The sequence below is a fragment of the Alexandromys fortis genome, unplaced genomic scaffold (assembly GCF_014885135.2).
Source record: "Alexandromys fortis isolate MF-2015 unplaced genomic scaffold, M_Fortis_MF-2015_v1.1 scaffold_323, whole genome shotgun sequence".
NCBI lineage: Eukaryota > Metazoa > Chordata > Mammalia > Rodentia > Cricetidae > Alexandromys > Alexandromys fortis.
In genome coordinates, this window is record NW_026068278.1 from 164,659 (window position 1) to 185,427 (window position 20,769).

Below are 20,769 nucleotides of genomic sequence, written 5' to 3' on the forward strand. Positions count from 1 at the left end.
GGGCTGGGAGATGTTATGTGGTCAAAGAGGGAAGGGAGTCAGATGGAGGGGGGAGGGTTGTGGATGCAAGCTGGGTGGGATAGGAAGAGAGAGGAGGTATCGGGCAGAGTAGCTCCTGAGGATGACCAGGAAGTCGATTCAATTCTTGTTCATAGTTCTTGATTCCTTTCCCAAATATTTAAGGCTGCTTTGTGGTATAGGGACAAGATTTCTTCATTTTGAAGTGTTTGAACGTGTGGGCCAACATAAGGGCCCTCACCAAGAATTTGATTTTGGGAAGTCTTAATGCCTTTTGCTTTTCCCTGTTGTTTCATAATTTGACTTCCTCTTTGAAATAAAATTTAAACATCAATAGATGTCCATCATCCAGGACTGCTGGAACTAAATGAAAAAAAAAATCATGTGGGGTTACCCTGATGATAGATGCCCAACTCTATCATCTCCTTAACAAATGTGGAATGTAAGCCATAAGTTTCAACAGCTTGCTTAATTTCTTTTAGATCACTCATTCCTATAAGTATCCATCTACCTTCTTTGGATCCTTTTGGGCCTTTAGAATCTGATGCTTTGTAGATTTGTAGATTACAGGGTAGAAAACTAAAACCCTGGGTAAGCCATATTTGACAGCCATTGGTGATGTTGAATCCTGTCCTTGTGCCTTCTCTCCCTGTTCAGCAGCTCCAATAATTACCTTAATTATTTCAAATATTTTTATTATTGTCTTTTGTAAAGACGGAATCTCCTGGCCTGTACATATTTCTCATGATTTCATTGAGGCACCTAGTCTCTGGTGCTCATTCTGCATATGTGATTCCAGGGTCTGAAGTTTCTCCTTTAAAAATAACATTTCATTCTTGGACTTTACTTGAATAGCGTGCAGATTGACATCCTGGAGAAACATTTTTTTTGTTAACTTATCATGAATTTTTAACAACTTTTGATTATCAAATTCAACAGTATGAATTCTTTCAGATAACTTCTTAGTACACTTAGATATAGATTTAATTTTGTCTGAAATAGTATTAACTTTTTCAGGTAACCTTTGATTTTTGATGATATTAATTTTGTCAATTAACTGTTAATTATTTGTCTGTAAAGATTGTATCATTCCTAAAAGTGCCATATTCTTTCTTAATGATAGAATATGGAGAAGAAAACTTAAACCTGATACCCAATAAACTGAAGTATCACCATAGTCATATAAGCCTTGCATAATTCAATCCAGAGTATTATCCAAAAAGTTTCTAAAAGTTGCATTGTTAATGAAGTCTGCCATAATGATTTATGTATTACCCATTATTATCCAGCAGATGTCCTGGTTGCAGAGTTGCAACTAGAAGCAATGCAACTGGTGACAACAGGAATGGTCTTGGGTTGCTTTAGTTTTCACCTTGGTACTGGCTAAATACTGAGAAATATGTGTTGCTTGACAAATTAAAGGATATTAAATCAATTACATACACAGAGCAAGAAACCCAGAACCCTGGGGCAGGAAGCAGAAACTGGAAGCTGCACAAGTCACCACATGGCATGGAATCAAACTGGGGAATGCAATAGTCATGTATGCATGGGCTTCGGAAATTTCAAAGTTGCCACAAACAGTAAACTCCACTGTGGCAGGGATTCTACAAAAAACACTTAGGCAAAAGCAAGCCTGTCTGGACCATCGAAGAGCTAGGCTATTAGGCCATTCACCCAATAGGTGTTAAGTTTAAATTCAAATGGGAGCCAAGTGTGTCACGAATGCTTTATAAGACATCCCACACTAGTTCAGAATTGAGATTAGATGGTTATTTATATAGGGGTAAACTCACAAATTAGAATTCTTTGTTTGAACGGAGAACAGAGATCGAACCCAACAATCCAGCAATCTGAAAGTGCAGCCAGCAAAATAGAGGAAGGGGCTGGTGCAGGCTCTGCATCAACATATATGGCCTAAGAGGCCACAACCCAGTAGGCGGGTAACCACAAGCTGTAAGATTTCCTACAGCAATGCCAGCACCATTTGTTAAAGATGATTTCTTCATTCCATTGTATAGTGTTAGTTTCTTTGTCAAAAATCAGGTGTTCATAGCTGTGTGGATTAATATCCAGGTCTTCAATTTGATTCCATTTGTTAATGTCTCTGTTTTTATGCCAATACCAAGCTGTTTTCAGTACTGTAGCACTGTAATAGAGCTTGATGTCAGGGATAGTAATGCCTCCAGAAGTTCCTTTATTGTATAGAATTGTTTTGGCTATCCTGAGTTTTTGTTTAAGTTGATTATTGTTTTTTCAAGTTCTGTGAAGAATTGTGTTGGTATTTTGATGAGGATTGCATTGGTAAGATTGCTTTTGGTAAGATTGCCATTTTTACTGTGTTGATACTTCCTATACAAGAGCATGGGAGATCTTTCCATTTTCTTCTATCTTCTTCAAATTCTTTCTTCAAAGACTTAAAGTTCTAGTCAAATAGATCTTTCAGTACCTTGGTTATTGTTACCCCAAGATTCTTTATGTTATTTGTGGCTATTGTGAAAAGTGATGATTCTCTGATTTCCCTCTCAGCTTCTTTATCATTTGTGTACAGGAAGTCTACTGATATTTATTTATTTATTTACTTATTTATTTATTTTGTGTTGAGTTTGTATCCTGCCACATCACTGAAGATATTTATCAGTTGTAGGAGTGCTCTGGTAGAGTTTTTGGAGTCACTTATGTACACTACCATATCATCTTCAAGTAACAAAAGTTTGACTTCTTCCTTTCCAATTTGAATTCCCTTGATCTACTTTTGTTGTTTTATTAATTTGCTAAAACTTCAAGAAGTATGTTGAAGAGATATAGAGAGAGTGGACACCTTGTCTTGTTCTTGATTTTAGTGGAATTGCTTTAAGTTTCTCTCCTTTTAATTTAATATTAGCTGTTGACTTGCTGCATATTGGTTTTATTATATTTAAATAGGATCCTTGCATCCCTAATATCTCCAAGATCTTTATCATGAGGGGATTTTGGATTTTGTCAAATGCTTTTTAATCATCTAATGAAATGATCATACATTTTTCACTTTATTTATATGATGGATTATATTGATAGATTTTTTTTTTATGTTGAACCAGTCCTACATCTCTGGGATGAAGCCTACTTGATCATTATGGATGATTTTTTATGTATTCTTGAATTCAGATGGGCAGTATTTTATTGGAAATTTGTACATTGATGGTCATGAGTAAGACTGATCTGTAATTACCTTTCTTGGTTGAGTCTTTATTCGGTTTTGGTATCAGGGTAACTGTAGCCTCATAAAACAAGTTTGACAATGACCCTTCTGTTTCTGTTATGTGGAACATTTTGAGGAGTATAGATATTAGCTCTTCTTGAAAGTTTTGGTAGAATTCTGTACTAATACCATCTGGTCCCAGGATTCTTTGGTTGAGAGGCTTTTTATAACAACTTCTATTTCCTCGTGGCTAATAGGTCTATTTAAATTGCTTACATGGACTTGATATAATTTTGGTATATGGTATCTATCTAAAAAATTGTCCATTTCTTTTACATTTTCCAAATTTGTGGTGTAAAGAGAGGGTTTCAAAGCCACAAATACTTGATAATTATCTTCTATATATGAGGTGAATCCATATTCTTAAAATGTTTTAGTCTTTTTCTTAGACAATTTTAGAGGATTTTTTTTTTTGGTGATGAAACATCATGACCAAAGAAAGTTAGAGATGAAAGCATTCATCTGACCAAAACATTCATGTTATGGCTCATCATCAAAGTTGTTAGGGCAGGAAATCAGTCAGGATTGCAACCTTGAGGCAGGAGGTGATTTGAGATCACTCATGACTTTTGTTTACAGGCTTACTCTATATTACCTCTTTGCTAATCCTGCCTTTTTTATAGAACCCAGAACACCAGCTAAAAGCTGCTCCCACCACAATGGTCTCAGCTCTATCCTATAAATCAACACTTAAGAAAATTCCCTAGACACTTGACTGGAGCTCTAACTCTACCATGTGGATACACTTTCTCAATAGAGACTCCCTCCGTTCTGATAACTGTACTCTTGTTGAAATAGGAGTGGCGGGGCTGCGTCCCCAGCACCCCGGCCGCCTGCTAGCTTATGCCCCAAAATAACAACACACAAACTGTATTCTTTTAAACACTGCTTGCCCATTATATCTAGCCTCTTCTCGGCTAACTCTCGCACCTGGACTAGACCATTTCTAATAATTCATGTAAGCACCCCAAGGTGCGCTTAACGGGAAGATTCTAACCTATGTCCATCTTGGGTCGGAGCTTCATCGTGTGTGCCTCAGAGAGCAGAGCTATTGGGAGAGCGGAGCATGGCGTCTCTGCTCCAGAGCACAGAGCTGTCTCTCCGGGAGCAGAGCAGAGTCTGCCTGAGGAGTCTTACCTCACTTTCTCCTGTTTACTCCTCCCACCTATGTTTTAAACTATCAGGGCAAGCAGTTTCTTGATTCAATTAACCAATGAAATCAACAGATTGATAGATGACACTCCCACATCATACTCTGTGTGACAAGATGACATAAATCTACCCACTAGCTTATTTTGCATTTATTTAATTATATTTACATACACATGGACACTAATATAATGGTAATGGTATAATTATAGTCACAGCTTATATATTTATGGTTTGGTTAGAATTTTATTTACATAGTGCAAAATATGGTCACTAAGTACCAAGAAACTTCAGTTGGAGAAAAAAACTTTATCAAATTGGTCTACTGGCAAGAATGAAAATTAATTTTCTTCATTATTCACTTAAGTGAGAAAGTTCAGGAAGTTGTGGAAATTGCCATCCGTAAGCAGGTTCATGAGCTCAAAATAAAGCAGGTTATGTAACCACAGAGAACAAGCTAGTAAGCTATGTTTCTTCATGTCTCCTCATTTCAGGTCTTTTCTTGTGTCCATGTCCTGATTTTTCCACATGATGGACTGTAAGTTTTAAGAAGAAATCATTTCCTTGCCACTTTGCTTTTGATTTTGGTGTTGACCACAATAGACATCAAATGAGCAATTTCACTGTCTGATGTTCAATATTAGTGGTCAAGATCCCCTTCCTGATGAGGGATGTCCTTCTTTATATGTGTTCATTTTATTTGGTTAATTAATAAAACTGCTTGACCTATGGCAAGGTAGAATATAGCCAGGCTAGAAGAGATATACAGAGAAAGAACAGAGTCAAAAGACTCCATGTAGCTGTTTAAGAAGAAGGTTGCCAGTAACCTTACCGGTAGGCCACAGCCTCATGATGATACACAGATTAGTAGAAATGGGGTAATTTCAGATATTAACTCACTCTGTTTATACCTTCCTACTGGCATTGGTGTATTAATATATCTATATATTCTCAAATGGGATTGGCTGATGTGGGAGTGATTTCTTAATAATAAAGAAACTGCCTAGGCCCACTCCAGATAGGCCAACCCTTAGGTAGGCAGAGTAAACAGAATAGGATGCTGGGAAAAAGAAGCTGAGTCAGAGAGTCGCCATGATTCTCCGGCTCCAGACAGACGCAGGTTAAGATCCTCCCTGGTAAGCCAGCTCGTGGGCTACACAGAATATTAGAAATGGGTTAGAACAATATGTAAGAGCTAGCCAATAAGAAGCTGGAACTAGCCGGGCCAGCGCAGTGTTTGAAAGAATACAGTTTCCGTGTAATTATTTCGGGCATAAGCTAGCCATGCGGGCGGTGGGGTGCCGGGGACGCAGCCCCGCCGCTCCTATTTCAACAATTGGCAACTTACCTAAAGTATCTAGGCATTGAGAAATCATTTATGTGGTTTTTCTCTACAGGCACTTAAGAATGAAATAAGGGATTCCACTATCTCTCAATGAGTTAGGATGATCATCCTAGACAATCTGACTTGACCTGATTCTATGAGAGCAGAAAGGAGAGGTTGGAAATCAAGGGTGCCTATAATTTCCAACTTTGTATAAGAATTTCTGCATAAAATAATTCCATCATTTTCACAGAACTCTTTAAACTTTATCAACAAATCCATATCACTTCCTGTGAATCCATGTCCTTCTAGGCATAGTGAAAGTGTTCACATCAGTTTTGGGAAAGAGACAAATTTGGGAAATTTTCCTAATCTGATTGAGATTATACAAAGAAATATTATAATATGTATGATGTATAAACAACATTTATTTCCTATATTATGGGGCAAGGAAATCTAGGGCAGAAATTATTAAAATTCCAGTAGTCACTGCAGTTTGCAATTCATCATGAAGGTCCTGTATTGTCATGTGATATGAGGCATAACATATCTATGGGGACTTATACAAGGACACTGATCACAGTCCACCTTACTTTACAATGTCTCAGGGGCTGACTTTTCAGTATGTGAGTATTGAACAGACAGAACAGACAGAGCATGGCAGCACTCCAACCTCTTCTTCCTGGAAAATCAGTCTCCTGATTTATATCACAGACACAGATACTGTCACACATTGCTACAAAAACTTCCTCTGTGCTTCCTGCAAATAAAGAAGGTATGTTTAGTATAAACAGTCATCAACAAAATTTAAACAAATCTGCAATAAGTGGTTATTCTTGGAATAAATGTGGCCTGAACTGTCATTCTACCTAATATTAACAGTATTTAATTATCATTTTATCTTCAATTGCACTCTTAACCTGTTTTCAAAGCAATGAATTCAGATAGTGTATCAGGTGCTATTAATCCCTTGTTAATGGCAGATATATTAATAATATACAATACATATAAGTAACTTAGCTATAGCCCAGAGCAATAACATTAAATAGCAGTTGATATGCATGTTTGTATGCATAAACTCATTGACATCACTCAAATTTTCAGAAAGAAATATATACTAAGGATTTCAACACCACAGAGGTTGTATATTTATCAGAATCAGCAGGGTCCAGTGCAGGATTGACTTAAGACATTAATTACATATGTTGTTAACATAAACAGAAAATGAGAGGACAGTGGTATTATCTAAAGCAGAATTGATACAAAGAAAACAGTAGCAGGTATTGATTAAATTGTTTAAAGAGTCAGTTAGCAGAAGGGAAAATCCTGGAGTGCCACTGTGCTGCACGTTCTCAGTACTAGTTATCCCATAGAATATGCGGGTAATGTTACAAGGGCTTTAGTTTACATTTTCATAGAAGGAAGAAAGCATACGTAGGAGGAAGTATTAAAGGTGATGGATATGATTTGGGTATTAGTTCTGACAAAAATTTGATGTTTCTTGTGTGTCAGAGATATACAAACACATAAGTATATATGTTATAATTTTTGTAGTGATCACATCTTAACATATCAGTTAGTGTGGACAAATGCATGATATATGATACATCTACAGATGATGTATTTATGATAGAAATGGGTGATTAATTAAAATAATGATAACTATATTTGAATGTTATAGACAGATAGAGCATATATGTCTAGGTATAATTAGTATATGAATGGATGATTAATGTATAAGTTGGTTTGGTAGAAAGATACAGTGAAGTGAGATATAGAAGATGATAAACAGCTATAAAATTGAAGTACAGGGAAGAGTGCAAGAGACCACAGGTGCAGTTATACAATTATATTAAACACTGTACACTCTGGTATAACTGAAAGAGGGGGATGAAATATTTTTACATTTGCAAACTCTTATGATTCGTACCCTAGTGTGATTATACCTTAGGGGGTTATCCCCATATTTCACGCTTGTCCTGAACTGCTATTATTTCAAGGCTCTGAGTTCCTTTATGACAAATTGGAGACACAGCTCAGTATTCAGGAAACAGGATGGTATTGCCAGACTGACTTCCACACACAGGGTCTGAAGAACCTGACTTTTTTGTTAATGCTTAGTCAGCTATGGGCACCCATTCCTTCATAAATCATAGTTCAGGCTTTTTCCACATTTTAAGTTCATGTGTACAGACAGTGAATACTATTGATCCAAGAACACATTTCTCCCTTTCCTGAAAGCAAACTACAGGGGACAGGATTTTGACTAAGGTCTTAGTTAGTTTCCGTTGCTGTGATGAAACACCATGACCAATGCAAAGGGTATATTTGGTTTACACTAATACATCACTGCTTATTACCAAAGCAAGTCAGGACAGGAACTCAAGTAGGGCAGGATCCAGGATGCAGGAATAATTCAGAAGAAATTCTGCTTACTGTCTTGTTCAGCCTACTTTCTTAAAGAAACCAGGATACCAGCCCAGGGGTGGCTCCAATCACGATGAGCTTGGTTATCACATCAGTCACTAATTATAAAATTCCCTACATGCCTGCCTGCAGCCTAAACTTTTTTGTAGATGTGGTTCCCACTTCTCAGATGTCATTAACTTATGTCAAGTTGGCATAAAACTATTCATCACCACTAAGATAAAACTTTTGTAACATCAATTGTATTGAAATTTTTTATGTGCTATTCATTTGTGTTGAGAGCTGACTGTGACATCTAAAGCCAGTGCCATTTCACATTCACATTTGTTGATTTCTTCTCCTATGAGAACCATCCTTGGGACAGTTATCCTGATTCTGTGACTGAAAGAAAGGGGTACATCACACAGAGAACATAGCATTCCAATCACTGTGTCCTTGAGAACAGCTATTGATAGACTTAAAGTCAGTTATGCAATAGATTATTGTTGTTTATCTCCATGGAAAACTCTATCGTGAGTGTTCAGGAGTGTTTTCTCAGTCATTTCTGCTGAAATTTTGTGAGTTTTTTTAAGAAACTTACTTGAAAAGGAAAACATGGCTATGAAAGATCCTGCTCTGGATAGAACAACCATATAGATGTGTTTGTTCACCTAATCAGCATGGTCAACTGAGTTTGGAAAATTCTTATTGTGAGCACTGATCTGTGCATTATAGGGTATTTGAAAGCAGTATTGTTGTCTACTTACTTGAGATTGGTATAATTTGTGTGCATGTTCACTGAAGAGTGCCATCATTCCTTTTTTTTTTAATGTGACCACTAATGACAGGGTGAGGACTGCTGAGTTTCAATTAAGTTGTGTTAAGAAGTAAAACTGTGAACCCTGTCTTGAGAGAAAAGAAGAGTAAAAGACACTCCTGATTGTTGAGAAAACATTATTATGCAATATAAAGAGAGGTGGTTTCCAAGTCCCATGGACTGAGATCCCTAAATATAGAAACAGAAGCAGAGAAATCATTGTTGATTTTCTTACTATATCTAAGACAAGTTTCTTGCACCATTTGTGCTGAGTGCCTTCTACAGGTCATATCTTCTCCTATATTGAGGAAGTTCATATCTGGGTTCAAACTGAAGCCACCCTTACTGTGTTTCCCTTGCGGTAAAGCATGGCTGTGTCCTCAATGAACATAGAGTCAGTTAAAGGAAGAAGTGATTCTTAGATATGTCTTCAGTGATGAACATTATGCTTTTGACAGATGGGATGTAGCTAGTGTTACTATGACTACGTATTTTCCTCATGTATTCTAGTTCCTTCTCTAGGGGCTGATGGATCCAAGGACAGGAGTAATCCCTGGTGATGGAACAATGAGTGACAGTGCAGATGAGGACAGTGACTATGAGGAATTCACCAAATAAATCCTGACTTCTTTTTCTGTCCCACCCAGTTCCATACCCATTCAATCCCAAATGAACACACAAAGACTTATATTAATTTTAAACTTTTTATCCTGTTTCTCAGACTTATTACTATCTAGCACTTACGAGTTAAATTAACCCATATTTCTTGTCTATGTTTAGCCATGTGTCTTAGTATCTTTTCTCAGTAAGGCATTCTTATTTACTTCTTCTGCTTCTGCCTGGTGACTGACTCTCTGCCTTTTAAATTCCCAGAATTTTTCTAGTCTGGTCACCTCACCTAATTAGTAGCTACTGGCCAATCAGAGTTTTATCAAATCAATATGGGTGACAAATATTTATAGTAAAAAAGAGCATCATCTCACAGCATTTTCCCCTTTTCTCTTTAAAAAAACAAAAATCCTGAATCTAATCTTCTTCATTTAGCTTCTTCTCCTGATAACTTGTAACCAACATGCTAAACAAAGACAAACATCCATAATCCATGTTTTGGGAATGTAGGAATAGTTTTCTAGACTACTACTGCTGGTTAGGGGAACTGGAAATCTTATAGGGAACCAAAGAAAATTGAGGATTATGGTCAAGTCCTGACTGGAGTATTCTAAGAGGCTTGATCATATCAACTAGTAACCTTGAATCAGTTCTGTATACAGAACTCATAAGTAACTGCAACAGAGGTGCTCTGAAACTTTGGATCTCCTGGGCCATCTCTTCCTATCAGATATTTTTCAGAGGGTCTTTCTCAATCAATCCTTAATTTTCTTAACCAAGAATGAATCCACAGCCTCTAATTTCCTGTAGAAACAAAAGCAAAACTTCTTCTCCAAAGTAACATATATTTTGACTTAAATGTTGAAGGCAAAGCATTTTCAAACTATATATGTTGGATTAATCCATCAGCATTTATAATTAAATGTCTTAACAGTTGTTGATTCTTCATTAGCAATCAAACATTTTGAGAATTAACCCAATTTGCTAATTAACCCAATTAAAATGGAGCACTAAACTGAACAGAGAATTCTCAATAGAAGAAGTTCAAATGGCCAAAAGACACTTAAGGTCATGCTCAACCTCATTAGCAATCAGGGAAATGCAAATCAAAACAACTTTGAGATACCATCTTACACCTGTCAGAATGGCTAAAATCAAAAACACCAATGATAGCCTTTGCTGGAGAGGTTGTGGAGGAAAGGGTACCCTCATCCATTGCTGGTGGGAATGCAAACTTGTGCAACCACTTTGGAAATCAGTGTGGCGGTTTCTCCAGAAATTCGTAATCAACCTACCCCCAGGACCCAGCAATACCACTCTTGGGAATATACCCAAGAGATGCCTTATCATATGACAAAAGCATTTGTTCAACTGTGTTCATAGCAGCATTATTTGTAATAGCCAGAACCTGGAAATAACCTATATGCCCCTCAATGGAATAATGGATGAAGAAAGTGTGGCATATATACACATTAGAGTACTACTCAGTGGTAAAAAAAGAAAAAAAAAAACAATGACTTCTTGAATTTTTCATGCAAATGGATGAAAATAGAAACCACTATCCTGAGTGAGGTGTCCCAGACCCAAAAAGATGAACATGGGTTGTACTCACTCATAATTGGTTTCTAGCCATAAATAAATGACATTGAGTCTATAATTTGTGATCCTAAAAAAGCTAAATAAGAAGGTGAACCCAAAGAAAAATATATAGCTATTCTCCTGGATATGGGAAGTAGACAAGGTTGCTGAGCAAAATTTGGGATCTTGGGGGTGGGGTGGGAAAGGGGTAAGGGGAAATGGGGAGAGAAAAGTGAGAAGGGAAGGATGAAGGGAACTTGGGGAATTGGGATGGTTGGGATAAAGGAAGGATGGATATGGGAGCAGGAAAGCATATATCTTAATTAAAGGATCCAGCTTAGGGTTGGCAAGAGACCTAAATCTAGAGGGGCTCCCAGGTGCCCAGAAGGATGTCCCCAGTTAGTGCCTTGGGCAGCTGAGGATAAGGAACCTGAAATGGCGCTATCCTATAACCACACTGATGAATATTTTGCATATCACCATAGAACCTTCATCTGGCAATGGATGGAGATAGAGACAGAGACCCACATTTGAGCACTGGAATGAGCTCCCAAGGTCCCAATGAGGAGCAGAAGGAGGGAGAACATGAGCAAGGAAGTCAGGACCATGAGGGGTGCACCCACCCACTGAGACAGAGGGACTGATCTATTGGGAGCTCACCAAGGCCAGCTGGACGGGAACTGAAAAAGCATGGGATAAAACCGGACTCTCTGAACAATAAGGACTTAGGAGAAGCCAAGGACAATGGCACTGGGTTTTGATCCTACTTCCTGTTCTGGCTTTGTGGGAGCCTAGCCAGTTTGGATGCTCACCTTTCTAGACCTAGATGGAGGGGGGAGGACCTTGGACTTTCCACAGTGCAGAGAACCCTGACTGCTCTTAGGGCTGGAGAGGGAGAGGGAAAGGAGTGGGGGGAGTGGGAGAGGAGTGGGAGGATGGGGAGGGAAATGGGAGGCTGGGAAGAGGTGGAAATTTTTTTTCAGTAAAAAAAATGGCTAGAGCTGATGTTTATCTTAATGCAAAAATAAAAAGATGCAGCTTTGGTGGCTGCCCTCATCCCATTTCTCAGGTTTTTGACAGGTTATCTTCATGGTGGAGGGTACTGGCCAGGGCCACATTTATGGCCATAGCTCTGTGGAGTTTCTAGGTCCATACCACCACTAAGAAGCCTAACACCGACTGCTCATAAACATCATTTAAGGGTTTGGTGGCAGAACTTCTTAAAAGAGTTGCAAGATTTGTGCTGCTATCACTGAGTCAGAAATCTCTATTTAAAAAGCCACACCTGTGTTTTCCTTTAGCAAACATAATCTACTGGAGTAAAGATGGTTACCAAGAAGCTGCACTTGACTGTGTTCTCATCCTTTTTTTAAAGCTTTTTCAAGCTTTATGTGGAGATTCATGCTAAGCAATTGGGCACCATTTGTTGACACAAATTTCTGTTTAATCCAAGTCCCAAATAAACAGAAGCTTATATTAATTGTAAATTGTTTGGTCTATTAATGAGACTTATTAGCTAGTTCTTATAACACGAATTCACCCATAAATTTTATCTATGTTTATTCACTTGACTTGGTACCTTTTCTCAGTAATGCATTCTCTTCTTACTCCTGCATTTGCCTAGTGACTGACTCTCTACCAATCCTCTTCCCAGAATTCCCCTATTCTAGTTGTCCTGCTTATACTTCCAGCTGAGCTACTTGCCAATGCACATTTTATTAAGCCAATATGAGGGACAGGCCTTCTCAATGTACACAAGCATTATCCCACAGCACAGCTAGCTGTCCCTGGGACAGGATGACTGGGAACAAGAAGAATCAGCACCATTAGTCACGTACTGTCACAACCTCTGCATTAGAACATATGTGACACGGTGATAACACGGTGGAGAGATCACATCTAGAGTGAGCTCCTTCCTCAAGAACACAGCCTAGTGTGAGAAAAAGCAGTGAAATCCCAGCTCAGGAAGGGATTTAAGTTAAAGAAGGATTTTGGGTTAGCACATGGGAGTCAGCCTTGCATTCATAAGGAAGGAAGTTAGATACTAACTCACTTTGCTTGTTCCATGGTGTGGGTCAGTGGCCGTGGATTCTTGTTATCTGAGTCTGGAATAAGGAAGCACATGGACTGCAGAAACACTGGAAACACATCAGGGTTTGACCCTTCCTTCTCACTGTAGAACTTCTGCAACACACACTCTCATCTTCCCTGTCCTTAAAAGAAACATCTCATCCTCTTTTATGCATGTAATCTATTTTATTCAAATTCACCCTACTTTTCCCAATTTCCTCCTCTCTCATGATCCATGTTTTCTTGAAAAATTAATGTGCTTTTTTCTTTAAATCCACTGACTCCACTTAGATCTCCCTCAATGTTCATGCATGTAGCTTTAGTATTGAAGCAATGATAGGTAGTCCATTAACAACTGAAGCACTGAAGGAAACCTATTCTCCCTCTTCCAGAAGCTAAAAATTTGGAATAATTTTTCATCTAAAGATGAGAATTCAAGACACCATTTCTTGCAATGCTGGATTGTTGTCTAGTGTGAAGCTGTGCATATAGCTACATACGGTATGAGTTCATGAGTGAGACATTCCATGCTGGAATGTCAGTTTGTATGATCCTGTGTATGCAGTTACAAAAGCTGTGGGTTTGTGAGTAAGACATCCCATGCTGGGATGTTGGCTAATGTGGACTTGTGCATGCAGTTATAGCTCCTGTGTGTTCATGAGTGTTGCAGCCCTGCAATGATTGGAAAACACCATCTCACTGACATCATCCCTCAATTCTGCCTCTTAGTGCTCTTTCTAGTTCTCTTCTGCAATTATTCCTAAATCTTGGAAAGTAAAGGAATGGATAAAATGTTACATTTAGACTAAGGACTCCATGGCCTTATCTTCCCTAAATGTAGTCTAGTTTTATGTCTCTCTATAAATCACCACCTCCTAAAATCAGAGTTCTGATTTGGCTGAAGAATGTGATGATACAAAGGCATGAATTTAAGTACTTAAGAAACTGTTTAATACAATGACCATTAACAGAAAAATAGATCTGAATTATCAGGTAGAGCCTATGATCTACTTAGTCATGGATTCCTGGTCCGGTTCTTAGAACCAGAGATAATTTCAAGTTCTTTGTAGTGGGCCTTAGATCCAATTAGAAATATTTGGTTACTATCATAACATTCATGGCACTATTGAGCCAATGTGTATATCTTGTCAGGCTATTTACTATTGTAAGCTATGATTCTTATTTTTTAGACCTAAGGCCAGTGCCAGATATCCTTCATGTTTTCAATCTTGCTTCTTCATGGCTGACTCAAACATGTTTCCTGGTTTTACACTATTCTCATAACTAGAATTTGTTCCAGTCTCCTTAAGCGTATCACTGTATCAAACTGTTGTTGTATGGGGTTCACACCTGCTTCTTGCTCCATACACTCTGCTAATTGCAGAGGAAGCACAAGGTCAGAATACAAGTTTGACCCTCAGCATCTTCTGCCATCTTACCCAAGGTGTCCACACATTCTTTGCATGTTACCATGACTCAGATTCTCATGGCAGTGACAATGTCGTGGGAATAGGTGCATGCTACAAACTATATATCTAAAATAATATTTTGAAGTCATGACAATAAATTTGTTTTTGCTACTAATGCCTCTGCACAGTCTGAGGCTTATCTTTGACTTCAAAGGTGTCTGTTTGTTCTGCTACTTCTGTCCTCATTTATTACTTTCCTAGTATTTTGACCTGGAGTAAGGTATGAATAAATACCTTTCACTTAAATCTTGATTTATTTCAGTCCATGGGGAACACAGATCATTCCAAGGTTCTGGAGGGATTTTCTGCTCTCAAACCATGAAACAGTTTTCTTGACTCAGTAAAGAGATTAGCACTGCTGTAGACAATTATTGGAAGTATCAAAGGAATGATTGTTAGACATTGATTGGGCTAAATTTGGTGTTCCTGGAACATAGTATGAGGGCCTCAGATGTTCACATACGAGGAGCATGGTCCTAAAATACTCTGATGAGAGGGTGGATGTGGGAGAGGTAACAGTCTGTACATCTGCAACTACAGCCACACTGAGTTGCATTTACACATACATTTTCACATCCCAACACAACACACAAACACACACACAAGAGTCACACTTAAGGATATGTTCTCATATCAAATCACCCACAAACACCCACAAAGAGTAACACAGATTTAGTCACAGTCCTATCATACAACCTTTCACAGTCACATACTCATAGGTACACTCACCCACAAGTAATGTCCCAGCACACACAGACAAAGACACACAGTTACACTTACAGATGCAGTCCCACATCTCAACACACTTATACCCACACACAGAGAGACAATCTGTCAGACATAGTCTCACATCACAACACACATACACACACATGCACACACTAACATACACAGACACACACAGGCACACACACACTGACAACAGCCATACTCAGAATTTCTCACATTCACAGTGCAGGGGATGGATTTCTTCCTTTCTTTCAACAGGTCCAATCTGCTTGGCCTGGAATCACTATGTTGCCAGACTGATCTTAAACTTCCAAACATCCTTTTGCCTTTGTCTCCCTAGTTCCTAGATTAAAGGCATGCACAACCATGCCTGACCATTAAACACAGTTTTTAAAAAATGATTTATTAAGTTTATTGAAAATAGTTGATGTTTTAACACAGAATATATTCTGATCACTGTTACCCTTCCTTCTACTCTTCCCAGGCCTCCCCAGGCCCCATTTCATCCAAATAATGACCGGCACACATTTTAGGACCAATTATAAAATATTTAAGGATTGAACTCATGACATTCATTTTCATATATATAAAGAATAGCTTAAAATTCCATAGTTTCTAACACATTTTGCTTTTAAAAAGTAAATAATATTAAAACTTCAAATAAATTAAAACATTATGTAAGGAAATCTAAGGAACTGAGTCACTGGGTTAGGATCTTGAGTTCTTAGCGCCAAGCTCTCCTGATTTATTCTCTGCTTCCAGAATGCAGGTGCAGTGTGAGAAGTTCTGTGTGCTATACCTACCTGTCATGATGGACTGTGCCCCTAACACCTTCAGTCAAATAGACCCTTTGTCTCTGAAGCTGCTTCTTGTTAGGTATATTTTCATAGATTATGAAAACAACCAATTCAACAATAAATGAAGAATACTTGATTTATAAGTAATAGTAGTAATAATATAAAGCCTACCTGGAAATAGGTGATGTTATATTTAATGTCACATGGCTTGCACACTCAGCCACAAAGTGAGGTAATGGGGTCTGGAGCACAAGTTAATAGACATAATCAATGCAGTAAATATTTCATTTTCATTTATCTTCCTCCAAAACTCTGAGAGCACTGAGGAAGAGGAGATGGGAAGTAAGTAAGAGGTGGCGCATGGAAAAGAGTGCTGTGATATTGCATCTTCTGGACATGTGGAGTTATCACAGTCATGAGCTCATAATGACTGCTTTGTATATAATGCAAAAGAATCAGTCAGTGAAAACAGTAGCATAGATAGTGTAGTTGGTTTTCAGACCTTTCTTTGTCCTGAGGAGCGTTCTAAGCAGGTAGTTCTTGGAGAGGTAAAGCCTTTCTCTCTAACATTGGGGTCACTGGTAGGTGTCTTGTGCTGTAGTAGTTAGCTCTGCCCACATGCACATTTGGGTAGCACTCTCTGGGCTATACAAATATATGATGTCCATAGACACTCATATTGGAGAAGATCTGGCTGTGTGGAGGGAAACTACAACGTAGATTTCATTGTTCACACGGAGAGACTATCCAAAATAAAGAGTAGTAAAAACAGAATCTCTGAAAGTTAAAGAAAATAAACCACCAAAATGAAATGCTTAAGAAACTCTCTGTTCCATGTGAAAGCAATGGGTAGACAAGACAACAAGAAAGAATATCGCTGGGGGCTTTTGCACACTTGATTTCATGTTATGCTTCATTGACATTAGATGACTGATGAAAGCACATGAAGAGATTCAAAGCTAAGCACTGGGCCTAGCTATGTGAGTCCTCCTGAAGAAAGGGATAAGAGATTTTACATGCTGGGGTGGTCAAAATCATGATGGAAATACACACAGGAACAGCTGACCTAAGCTATTGAGAGTTCATGGACTCTAGAACAATAGTTAGGGAGACTGCATTGACTGATTAGGTCTTCTGCATCTATTGATAATTGTGTACCTTGTTTGGTCTGAAGGCTCCTAGTAGTGAGATCAGGGCCTGGCCTGGTGCTTACCTGGCTTATGGGAACCCTTCCTGATGCTGCACTACCTTGCCCAGCTCTTTTTTAATTTAATTTTTATTTTTTTACTTATTTTTAATTAAAAATTTCCACCTCCTCCTCTCCTCCCATTTCCCTCTCCTCCCCCCACTTCTCTCCACCTCCCCTCACTCTTCTCCCCCTCCCCCACTCCTTTCTCTCTCACTCTCCCATCCAAAGGGCAGTCAGGGTTCCCTGCCCTGTGGGAAGTCCAAGGTCCTTCCATCCAGGTCTAGGAAGGTGAGCAGCCAAAGGGACTAGGCTCCCACAAAGTGAGTTTGATTCTACCTCAACTAGATATACCATGCTTTGTTCAAACTCATGGGAGGCCTTCCTCTTTCTGAATGGAGACAAAGAAGAAGTGGATGGAGTGGGGGAAGACTGGAGTAAGGGGGAGGGAATATGACAAGAGAACGCCGGGGAAAATGTGTTCAGTATGTAAAATAAATGAAAAACAATGTTAAAGAAAATAAAATTAAAAATGAATAAAACCAGCATGGCTCCTATACACACACAGAGAGAGAGAGAGAGAGAGAGAGAGAGAGAGAGAGAGAGAGAGAGAGAGAGAGAGAGAGAGAGATTGGGGAAGCAGCCCAGAGTAAGTGATGGTGGATAGTTCTTTTGTAGTTTTCAAGGGAACAAAAAAAGAGTGTAAGATATTCAAGGTCACTTCTCTGGTCTCCTAGCTACACAGAAGCAGATGGAATTTATCTGTCCAGTAGGTATGAGAGCATTAGGGCATTTGTATGATCAATGAGCCAGAAGAAGAGGTACAGTTAATAGATTGGTTGATGGCTAGATTTTGGAGACTCCAGTAGGACATGGTACAGGAGGAGGTGCAAATTTACTATTGGACCTTCTGGTCACATTGGACAACTTGAGAGATCTGGTAGTGTAAGCACCTGCTGTTACTTCCCAGACCAAGATCAGGAATTAAATCAGGACATTTGGAAGCTGTAGAGCACAACTGAGGCTGTGACAATTTTATTGAGAACAATCAGACTTTTGATACCTTAGTTAGAAACAGAATATAGTGACTATTTCCAGGATCAATACATTTGGAGTTGTCAGGATACAATGAAGTGTGCAAGCCCTACAGAGTACACAAGATTAGTGTCCAAGATTAATTGTCCTGTCAACTTTCTATTCTTCCTTCACTATGAAGGGAGCATACATACAAACACAGCTCAGCCTGAAAGCTTCATGACCTGAGGGAATACATCAGTCTTCATGAACCTGAAGGTACATCATGCCACAGGGGCCATGGATGCTAGCCTGAGAAATCTATGACTGCATGCCTCTCAAGGCAGCTAGACCAAGCCCACACCATGTATCCCTGTATGGCTAGAAGAAGTATAACTATAGAGACTCCTCCTGATCTGGTAGAGAGGCACAAAATAGTGAAGTAGTGGCAGGTGAAGCATTGGAATATCCTTTAGTGGAGATGTCCAGGAGTCAAAAGAACAAGGCCACTCATTACAGTAATTTCTTGGATATGTTAAACAAGTGCTTGGCTGTTGATGGTTGGGTACTAAGAAATCTTCAATGTAATGTAATGGAAGGAAGAAGGAATACAAGATAGTAGACGGTCAGTGGATTGCTATTTAGGGATTCTGGTTGATGATAATCACAGAGGGGATGCAGAGGTATTTCCTGCGCATTGCCAATATACCATACAGTTAGAGGGTCCCAGTCAGAGAAAATGAGAACATCTATTATTGAATGCTTCATATATCTCTAAAACTAATTTAATTAACTTATACGGAGTTGTTGATGGGTTTAAGACAGTATGATACCAAGATTCTGAATACAAGAGACTCCTCACCTTTAAATTCAGAGACAAACTTCAAATGAGACACCAGGAAAAAAAAAAACCTTGAGTATGGAAAACAGAAAGTCCAGGAGAATCTGTTTCCATCAAAAAGTCAATATCTATTCAAAGAAAAATAAAGTTCAGTGTCCAATGAATGATAGGAAACTTATCAAGGAAGCACTGCCATTGTAAATAAATCATCCCAAAGTTGATTAAATAATCATAAAAATGAAATATTTACAGGGACTTCATCAGAGTAGTGTATGTTTTTCTGTCTCACCTATAGTGTTCTCATAGATATTTCCTCTCCAAGAAACCAATCTATATGTATGTATTAATTGTGGATATTATTATATGTATACAATACATAAGTGAAATATTACTCATATAACTTCTGTCTACACTTTCACTCATAGCCATCTCACACAGGTAAAGGACCATGGAAACATGTGTGCTAGAAGCACAACTCATTGGTGTTTTTCTGAGACATCACACCTCAGCCTTCAGATATAAAAATGCATCAATGCCTATAGTGCACTCAGAAAATGAACACAGAAAATGAATTGTCTATTATTAATGAAATTGAAATTTCCTTTGGCGGCTAACCCATAAGTGGGATTCAGTCACACACCTGTATGTATGATTCTTTGAGTGACCTCCAGACTGTTTTACAGTGTGCTAGTAGAACCATTCTCCCATTACACAGCACAAGATTCCCTCTCCCTCCAGCCCCACAATGCTTGTTCCATGTCTTCTATTAGGTAATGGCACTCATACCACTTGTTTCCAGGGGTGTAAGGCAATTTAACCTTTTGGTTTTAATTTTGGATTATTGTAATCTCTTCTGCTCATGTGACTAGGCCATGATGAAGGAGCCCAATTTGAAGATTGAGGGCAGAGAGATGTCTTTACCTCAAGGCACCAGCTCTCATCTTTGAATCCCCTGACCTATGTGGTTTTCTTTGGTCCCAAATCTCAGACAAATCATGGAAATGTGTCATTCTTGAGAATAAGTATTAGACTTATCACTTTTTTTGAGACAAACAAGTCCTAACCTTTAACAGGGAACAGTGAATATGATATTTATTAATCAAAATAATGAATGTGATGTTGAAATATTAGTTTTTGAATCAAGACTTCATATACACAACATGAAAATCTTCCTTTAGCCCACTTCCCAGGACTGTATGAGCCACTTTAAAAATGTATTTATTTGTAATTATATTTGCTTATTTCTGTGTGAGTACTATAGTGTTTGTGGATAAAAATAGAGAGACTTAGTCCTCTGTACTTACAGGTGGATATGAGGAGCTCACGGTGAATACAGGAAGTGAACATGATTCCTTGCAATAACAGCATGATACCTGAATGACTTAGCTGTTTCTTAAGCACTTGAATGCAGAGTCCTAACATTTCCACTCATATTTGCTGCAGTCATATACAGAATGGCCTAAATATATCACCAAAATTGATAAACATTGAGGAAATTTTATAAATGACAGTCAATCACAA

The 20,769-nt window shown here is 38.4% G+C and overlaps 1 gene segment (V, D, J or C); it reads right to left on the minus strand.

Moving 5' to 3' along the window:
* LOC126494680 (Ig heavy chain V region MC101-like) overlaps positions 1–20,769 on the minus strand; it is a 36,340-nt gene that overhangs the window by 9,517 nt on the left and 6,054 nt on the right. Inside the window, 1 exon segment of the V gene segment in view lies at positions 13,196–13,247. Within this exon segment, the coding sequence occupies positions 13,196–13,247 (52 nt within the window).